Source organism: Cyprinus carpio, chromosome A24, assembly GCF_018340385.1.
Source record: "Cyprinus carpio isolate SPL01 chromosome A24, ASM1834038v1, whole genome shotgun sequence".
NCBI classification, from domain to species: Eukaryota; Metazoa; Chordata; class Actinopteri; order Cypriniformes; family Cyprinidae; genus Cyprinus; species Cyprinus carpio.
Window position 1 is genome coordinate 18350803 of NC_056595.1, and position 9822 is coordinate 18360624.

Consider the following 9822-nt stretch of genomic DNA (forward strand, 5'->3'; position numbering starts at 1 on the left):
AAGCAGGAAAAATACTGCAAAATTGCAAAAACTGAAGAGACGCTGAACCTCGCGATGTGTACGCGCCACCATCTTGGTCTAGTAGTAAACCTAATAATTAGAATTTCCTTTAAGATTTCCAGTGTGGTTGGATGCATTGATTACACATATTCTCACCATCGCAACTTCCGAAATTGAAGCTGATTACTGTATGGAATGGAAGGATCCCAGATGGAAGGGTAGTGCAAGATATAGGCTGTAACCACAACCGCAGCTGTTAAATAAATACAAATTATTCACAATTTATTTGGTCATCTTTATGTTCTACAAATACAAAAGCAACAACTTATTCTTTCCCCTGTTGGAATTTAATATTGGTATTGTGGCCATCTCCTCTTCATCTGTCAGTGGTGCTGGTGCAGGTTCTCCCACTCCCACATGAGTCTCTGCCTTCTCGCTGTTGGCTTCTGAATAGAAGTCAAATGTTTTTCATTACAGTAATTAAGAAATGCAGCATGTTGGATTAGAGAACATTTAATTATGTGAAAAAGCATTAGATTATGTGGGAAAAGCTGCTGCACATTGAAATAGATATACATTGAATGATATTTATTGAATGTTAAATATTTGTAAAGTCATGTAACGTTAGCCTATACCCATTTCATGCTTGAAGCTTTACCTGATTGAATTATGTTTTTATGTTTAATTTTTTTCTGCTGCCACTTTTTTTTGCCCATGGGATACAATGAAAATAAATATTAGTTCAATAAATTACCTTTCTGCACTAACACTGCTTAAAAGCCGGTGTAAGTGATTTCTGGTAGCCAATGTTGACATTTGAAATCACCAAAACAAACACCCCCCTGCCCCAAAAGGTTCTCGCCTCTATTTTGATAGCTCTGCCCCACACATACGCAACCCAGGCAACGATTAGTTCTGTGAAACAAAGCAAAACCAATGTTACACCATGTCTACACCAGACGTGAGCGAACTCGTTATATAGAACTATAGAACTCGTTATAATCAGTGATGATATATATATATATGTGTGTGTGTGTATATATATATATATATATGTATATACACATATCTAGAACACTAAAAAGACACTTTCACACAGACACATAAACACGATAGAACCTTTTATTAAAATAGTTTGCAGCTGAAGAGTGAAATGACATTTCTCAGTACTGACGTTTGCTTTTTTTGAAGCAGTTCAACTTACAGCTTCATTAGTAGAAAAACTGCTGTCCAACATTATTGAGAGGTCACAAACTCAGTAATTCATCTCTTTCATAACTGCATATTAATAACTCAAGGCTCTGATACAAACTCTAAAATTACTTTTGCAATTAACAACCGAGGATTGGCATGAGATATGTAAGAAATTGGTTGTACACACAAGAGTGTTTTAAGGACAACAACCTGACAAATGTCTTGAGGTGTGGTATAACCGTTAAGTAAAATAATTGACTCCGGTCCGTTGAATTATTGAACAATAATGCACACCTGAAGTAGTAATGCAGCCACGACTTAAAGTGCTCTTATGTGTCTTTAATGTTTAGGAATATGTTTGTCTGTGTAATGTAATGACCATTTCTAGGAGGGACTTGTCCCCCTCAGTGTCTGTGGTGATTAGGGCCTTGCTCTATGGATTTGCTTATGATCTTGAAGCAACATGGTGAAGCATTACATCTGTAACACAATTTGTATGCATTCTCACATGTCATAAAACTAAAAGAAGTTTTGTTCTGTAGTTGGGTATGTATTCTTGCAATGCAACTCCATTCATCTACATTAGCTACCCACGCTGTGGCGAGCTGTGTGGGTGAAGGACCAAACCGAGAGCTCATCACTAGCGCCTTTTTCCACTCATCGGATGGGGGCTCATTTGAAAACTTTCTTTCACACACATACACTTTACCCATTTTGGAGGTTGAGGTTTGTGTGTATGTGTGCACAAAAGAGCAGAGGAAATGAAAGTGTGAAATATTAAAGCTGTGTAAGGAGTAGTTTCAGTCAGTGTCTGTCTGCACAGCCATCATGAATTCGCTCGCCTGTCTACCATTCTGCCTGGTGCTGTTTCTGTTCTGTCTCATTGCAGGTAAATCTCAATGTACCTTTTGTTACTCATTCCTGATTCCTGGAAAGGGTTAGTGTGTTGTCAGTTTGAATGCTTGAATAAATCACAAGTTAAATTTGTTGAAATCTATTTTTATGAAGTTCTGAAACAGTTTAATGTTTCAACTGCAGTTTCTTTTTGTCATGCAGAAACGAGTCAACGTCCTTCAGCCTGCTGTTTAAAGACGAGTGAAGACAGAATATCCATAAAAAGAGTGTTGGGTTATACAGTCCAGGAAGCAGGAGTTTGCCCTATCAACGCAATTGTGTAAGTCATCAGATTCTCATACTAAATGACCTTTAGTTATAGTTGTTTGTTACAAATTTCAAGATGTTGTAAAACTAAAGTTACCAGTGCTTACACTGCTTTAAACAGTAATTTAGCACTCAACTAATATGGAATTAAAATTTTTCCATTGTTTTTCTTTATAGCTTGTTGACTGTAGGACGGAAAATTAGGTGTTTTGATCCAGACTTAGAGTGGATCAAAGATATTATGAGAATGGTGGACCAGAACGGACAAAAACGGCCAAAACAAAACTCCGATTCAAGAGCCTTGCTGAGCCAAAATGCCAAAAGACAGAAATAAAGGAACAAATGAAAGATATGCAGACAGAACAATCAAAAGAAAATTTTATAAATTTTTTTGTTTACATTTGTAATGCATTGTTTGACCTGTGCCAACTGACATAAACCTTAATGCCAAAACAAGTATGACTGTTTTATGCTTACATCTCTTTTGAAATATGATGATATTATTATATTTCAAATAATATATCAAATGTCATAATATGAATGAGTGGATCCTTTAACCACAAAGCCACAGCTTCAGTCGGTTTCATGAACACCTGATACTCTCTTCTTCAATATACAGAAATAAAATCCTCTTAAGAGTGATTCAGATTAAGTTAAAAGAGGTATCTGTATCTATAAACTCAAATATGCAGAATACAGTATGCCTTCAGGCATTTAGTTAATTGTCAGGTTCATTGTTAATCCTGGACTTGGTACTTGCTACTTGCTTTTACGAAATGTTGCTTTAATATTGACCACCAGGTGGAGATGTATGACAGAAGATACAACGCCCCCATAACTGGAGTCTTGGTATTTAGTGTTAAAAATCCTTTTATGTTTGCAGCAAGTCAAATCTCAAAGTTCATTTACAGCTCACAAATAAGAATAATAACGGTATGTACTCACAGTTTGTCCAGATGTATTCCTGATTTTCAATGGTTTCACTTCTCTTGTGAGAAATGCCTTTTATAAAATTGAAGAAAATAAACTATAGACATTCTATGAAATAATTTAAATATTTTAATACACATATTTTAATGCACTGATAAAAGTAACAGCACCTAATATTTACCTTATATAGTTTTAATTTCTAAAAATATACATAAAATAGCTTTTATGTAACATCCTCTTGAGACATTTCTTTTCTGAGAAGATGTCTTTCTGGACAGGAACTTGATGCTTGCCACTGTTTCTGCTTTTGGTTTGTGGTGAGTTTCTTTATGACTGTGAGCACTTCTCAGCTTTACGCTCAACTCTGTGACACTTTTTCTTAGCCTCTGTTTTTCTGTCCAGTTGTTTGTCTTTAAATGTCCTTCAGTTGTGTGAAATTGTGGGTTTGTTATGGAAGAAGTGTGTGTAGCGCGTGAAGGATGTGTGGATGTGAGCGTATGTACTAGGAGGGAGGCCGGGTGAAATTAGACACCTGCTGCTTCGCTGTGTTCTCATCAGAGTGTGTGTAATGCGGTGGAAAACACACCTGCTCCCTGTCAGAAGGGCAACATGGACGCCACACTTAGGAGGCAGCAGATTGGTGATAGACACCATTGGAAAAAAACACAGCCATGGTGTAACAAAAGATTTGGAAGGTAAAATGTACCAGAAAGACTTGACAGAATAAGAGAATGCTCAAATCAATAAAGAGCTAAAATGTATGGCTTCACTTAAAATAAAAAAGGAGCATAATACCACCAAGGATTTTTGAACAAGGTACCACAGTAACACCATGGTTTTTGGATCCAACCTTGATGATATTACGTATCTGAAGTACCATGAGTGAATATGGTAATCTTGCAGTACCATGATGCATTACTACCACATGCCACCAGTTCTTTTAGTGTAATTATTATTATTATTTTTGAAGAAATTAATATTTCAATCGGCAAAGAAGCACAGTAATAGTAAATTCATTCAGATTGTTACAAAAAAATGCTTTTAATAAATTCTATTAATAAAAAAAATCACCCATTGTGGTTTCCAAAAAAAAAAAAAAAAAAAAAAAAAAAAAAAGAAGGAAGTAAGCAGCATAAACATGTTCAACACTGATAATAGTAAGAAATGTTTCTTAATCAGCATATTACAATGATTTCTGAAGGATCATGTGACACTGAAGACTGGAGTAATGGCTGCTGAAAAAAACAGCTTTGTCATCACAGGAATAAATTTCATTCAGATAGAAACCAGTTATTTTAAACTGTAATAATATTTTTAATATTACTGTTTTTACTGTATTTTTGATCAAATAAATGCAGCCTTTTTAGCACAAGAGACTTCTTTGAAAAACTTTTGAACAGCAATTTATATATTATATAAATATATTATATAAATATTATTACAGTAATTTATAGTTATATAAATGGATACTGAAACATCCTTGAAGCAAGATTTACTTTTATTTATTTTAACTGTAATTATAATATTTTATATGATATTAAAATACATTTGAATAATAATTTAATGAAATATTATACTCTCTCTATATATATAGTTCCTTTTTCCAAATATATTTTTTAAATTGTTATATAGCGTTTACTAAGAAAATAGTTTTTGTTGTGCATTTCACCACTAGACGGACAAAGACTGACCTTATCCCTTCCGACATCTCAGGCTCTGGAGAGATAGTGTTATCATGGCAGGTTATGAATATCGACTATATACTTTAGATCGATACAGAGACCTTTCACATAGAGCACAGCTATAATACAGCACAGATGAGGCCGCTCCATCATTTTCTCTCAGGTCACTCAGGTAGAACACGGAGACTTAGAGGCGTCTGCGCTCTGTTCGACTGGACACCTATATCTCATAAACATCCTGGAGCTAACATTAGCCATATTTAAACATCTTTAATAAAACACAGCACAGGTTAAATTACAAAACAGCAGCATATTTTCTGCCCTGAAAGGCCTCTTTAGACAACGTTTTGGTGTGATTACTGTACAAAAGACTACAAAATGTAATCTAACTTGTAATCTGTCTTTTTTACTCCTTTCATTCTCTTGATTCCTTATCCCGAGGCTGGCGTTAAGAGGCTGTGTGGAAGAGATAGGAGTCTGGAGTTTGCTTAAAGGATTTTCTGTGTTTTAAATAGAGAGGTTAACTGGGGTCATGGTGGACCAGTGATGTTTAGGGGCAGAAAGCCCAGCTGTGTGCTTCTGATGTTGTGGATTTGATGTTCTGTCAAGGGACCCGGTGTGTTTAGGAAGAGATGGTGTTAATAAAGTCAACATACAGCTAAAAACATTGTCATCCTGAGAGAGAGAGGGGGGGAGAGAGGTCAAAAAATGTGTGTTAAAGAAAAGAGTTCATTTCACTAGATCCAATAAAAGCAGTGTAAATGCAACACAGAAATATCTGCCATGGCAATATATCTAAACCTATTGCAGCAGCAATAAAAATGTGATGTTCAAGATCCAGACACGTATGCATTCTTAAAAATATCCCTTGTTCTCTTGTGTATTTTGAATCACTGTAGTCCAAAAGCCTGAAGTTGCATAACTCTAAAGGAAAACCCTGCATCTTGACCTACTTAAAGACACTGTAAGAATCGGCTGGTACCTTTTTAATGTCGTCCCACTCTGTAGCTGAATGCAAGCTGTAATACTTATCACTAAATATTGATTAAATTAGATAGAGCAGCTGTTTGGTAATGAGATCTCAAATAATTACAAAGACTAATCCGCACCAGAGCATTACGGATTGATCCGTTTCTCTGCCTTGAAATGGAGAGAAGCGGCATTCTTGGTCGGTGCGTCTTTGACAGGGACGATGGAAGCAGAAACCCAGTGAACCCGAGTGATGTGCAACATCACAGAGCCGGCGCTGAAAAAACATTCTCTCTTGGTTATTATATAACCACGCCAAAGGGACGGGAGTCTTTTCTCTCCTCTGTGATCTAAAAGAGACATCCAGTGCCCTCTAAAGCATTGCAGAAGAAGACATATTCAGAGACATTACAAAATAAACAACTCTGACAAGGTTTTGTTCTTCCAGGGGTATGTTGTGTAAGTGTCTAAGGAAGCACAACAGAGAGGAAAAAGTGATGGAGATACGGGGTAATGGTTTTGTTAATGTGTAAGGTGGTTTTTAAGAGGTTTGTAATACAATGTTGAATTGTTTTCTTTTTGAATAGTTTAGTACATATTAGTAATACCTCCCAGAAATATGCTCTTTCTGCAATGTCTGTCAACTGTTCTTACATACGCCAGGATGCATTTATAATATAACATTTATTTGAATTAATTATCGAGAGAGAGAGAGAGAGAGAGAGAGAGAGAGAGAGAGAGAGAGAGAGAGAGCGATGTCTGTGCGTCCCTCTCTCTCTACAAACAATGAAGCTGTGAGTTTTGTTACTTCTAAAACAGAGATTTTACCCCCTCGTTGGGGTATTTTATCAATTAGAGTCGTGGGACAGCGTTAACAACAAGTTTCTGGGCTCTTGAATGTTTCTGTGTGCATACGTGCCACTGCCAGCCATTCAGAATCGCTGTCATTTTCTCCTTCTCTGAGAGCGGTGACGTAGTCAAAACATCTGGTACAATGGGTTTTTCAGGAAATGTGTGTACTCCCTGGACCTCTGCAGGCTTCTCGCAAATATTACTGTGCATTGTGCATGTTATTTTGACAGACAAAAGGTTACATTCAGCTGTCGCAAATTTGTTCGAGTTTATTTTGTGGTTTTGATGCACAATGTTGATTTCTTCTAACACTTTTAAACCCTTTTAAACCCATTAAAATGCTAATCCTGTTGTAAATAATAATGAAATTCAAAACAAAACAAACACAGTATTTACTGGTTTCAGTGTTGTTGTTTTTAATTTACTTATTAATTGAATTATTCGTTTTTTCAATTATTGCTGGCCTGTATTTTTTTTTACCCTTATTAAAAAATTATATCATAAAAAAATCATTGAGACTTTACCTAGCACCTAGCAACCACACAAAACACTCTAACAATCACATGCTAAAACCATTTTAAATACCGTAGCAACCACATAGCAACACTCTGCCAACACTCTAGAACAGTGGTTCCCAATCCTGTTCCTGGAGCACCCCCAACACTGCACATTTTAGATGTCTCCCTATTCAGACACACCTGATTTAACTCATCAGCTCGTTAGTGAAGACTCCAAGAGCTCAAATGTGTGTCAGATAAGAGAGACACCAAAAACGTGCAGTGTTGGGGGTTCTCCAGGACCAGGATTGGGAACCACTGATCTAGAAAATGATTAAAAACATTACAATTAAGTTCTGGTCTAGTGTAGCTTTGAAGATTTTCCCTATTAAGAGCCACAAAATACAACAAAAAAAAGTAGAGATGAAAATCCTTTATCATTAAATTGCACTTTCATTTCCTGTTTCTTTCTAATTCAGATTCTCACAGTGTGACAGAGAGTAAGCCACTCATTTATTCAGCTATACAATATCTACGATCCTTCAGGTAGTGCTAAGGAATTAAATAAACAGACCACTGAACTTTACTCAGCCATGTGGCCTTACATTGTCTGCATTCACTGAACTCTCACTGTGCTTGGCCAGTTTTTCAGATGTAAAAGACTCTAAAATGGTTGTCAACAAGAGTTTTTTTTTTCTTTTTAACTCACTATGTACTTTACTAGAAGTAGCCTAGTGCATGCTAAATGTAACTTTACCACATAAGAAAAACCTTAGCAACTTCTAGAAACCTGCAGCAGACATGCAAGCAGCCCTTTCTCTTTCTCTGCACCAGACACTTTTGTAGAGCTGCACAAAACAAAACAAAAACAAAAAAGCTCTTTTGTGATGGCTTGTGGTGCATCAGGAAGTGCATGCTGGCTGATTGACGGGGGTCCAGGCTCCACCCACCAGAGGTGAGCAGGAGTGTGGGAAGAGGCAAGTGCACAATGCCTGCTCTCCAGAGGGGCGGGAGGGACCTAAGACTCGGCCCCTGCTCCATGGCAGACAGTGCAAGGCTCTCTTTCAGTAGACAGAGCCCTAGGGTCAGTATATGGGGCCCAAAGAAGCAGATCTGTGTGGAGTGTCACGGCCCTCGTTTAACCTGTCCCAGATGGCTCTGTTTTGTGGGCAACACACAGTCTGGGCAGTTCAGCCTCTTAGTTGCCAAGTTCAAAGAATAAGTTCATGAAAATAATGTGGAAGTGGACTTAATTTAAATGTATAATCTAATCTAATTATGCAGTCCAGATTACATGTAATCAATTACTACCCAGCACTTCTTTGTATTTTTATATCAATATGACTCATGATTATCCTATTTAAATCAATGTGACAAACAAGTTAGTACAAAAGTAATTTAAAAGTAGTCTGATTATATTACCTAAAATTTTTAATGTAACTAAATTAAATTAAATTAAATTTATGCATTTTGCAGACGCTTTTATCCAAAGCGACTTACAGTGCATTCAGGCTATCAATTTTTTACCTATCATGTGTTCCCGGGGATCGAACCCCCAACCTTGCGCTTAACGCAATGCTCTACCACTTGAGCTACAGGAGAAGTACAATTATTGTCACATAATTTGGAATCAGACTATTTGTAAGCAACCTGCCCAGTATATATGTAATACTATACATCTATAATAAAGTATATATGTGATTTATTATTTATTAAGATTAATCATATTTAACAATAGTTTAACAATCTTTCTTTGAGATATTAAAAACATTAAAATCATAGTCTAAACAGCTCATAGTCTAAGTATGGGGTGCCTAAAGAAAGATAAAGGCTTTTTCTAAGAATGTATTTATCACAATTAGGCCACTGAAACCAATTCAGTGGTATTTTTTTCCACATTAAATGCTCTTCCCATATGTAGCAGCAGCAGGGTTCTGGAGATCCAGAGGGGCCCCTGCTCAAAGTTCAAGAGCTCTAGTGCAAACCCCCCTTCCTATGGCCATCCACCATGGTTACACATCCATGATAGACAAATATGAAAGCATGTGGCTCTCGGCTGAGGCTGAAATGATCATTCGTGCTCTGTCTGGCCTCTGGAGCTTGCCAGCAAGCCTCATTAGGCTCGAGCTATCTGCGCTAACCAACAGGAGGTCTTAGGTTGAAGGTTGATATGTATTTGTCAGCCCTGTCAAAGTCCCTCCCATAAGAGTGGGCGTGAAGATCTCGGATCTGCCACAGCGGTTGGATTCTCTGGCTGATGGGTACAGATTCTCACTCCTTTGTGCTAAATAATGAAACAGGTTTATGTTGGGGATGTGGTGCAGTGGGAGACATTGTGGAAGACACGTCGTGACCACAACTTCCCCAAACAGGAAGGTTTATCTGACAGGTCACTGATGCATGCAGAGGGGTAATTTTAAAAATTCAGCAGGCCTTTAGTTATTTTTAAGTAAAGCGATATGACATTCAAAGAGAAATGAAAGAAGAAAATAAAAATCTGTCATAATTTATTCAACTTTATGTTGTTTTGGACTTTT

The 9822-nt window shown here is 36.9% G+C and overlaps 1 protein-coding gene across 1 annotated transcript; it reads left to right on the forward strand.

Annotated features, from left to right (window-relative positions):
- Nucleotides 1-1170: 1170 nt before the first annotated feature.
- Nucleotides 1171-2811, forward strand: LOC109046029 (monocyte chemotactic protein 1B-like). Its single transcript, XM_019063827.2, has 3 exons — nucleotides 1171-2083; nucleotides 2251-2368; nucleotides 2533-2811. The coding sequence occupies exons 1-3, from the start codon at nucleotides 2023-2025 to the stop codon at nucleotides 2687-2689; spliced, it is 336 nt and encodes a 111-aa protein (XP_018919372.1). The 5' UTR covers nucleotides 1171-2022; the 3' UTR covers nucleotides 2690-2811.
- The last annotated feature ends 7011 nt before the right edge of the window (nucleotides 2812-9822 follow it).

Coding starts and splice junctions, on each gene's coding strand:
- LOC109046029 (XM_019063827.2), top strand. CDS start 2,023: ATGAATTCGCTCGCCTGTCTACCATTCTGCCTGGTGCTGTTTCTGTTC. Junction 2,084..2,250: donor TCTGTTCTGTCTCATTGCAG/GTAAATCTCAAT, acceptor TTTGTCATGCAG/AAACGAGTCAACGTCCTTCA. Junction 2,369..2,532: donor TGCCCTATCAACGCAATTGT/GTAAGTCATCAG, acceptor TTTTCTTTATAG/CTTGTTGACTGTAGGACGGA.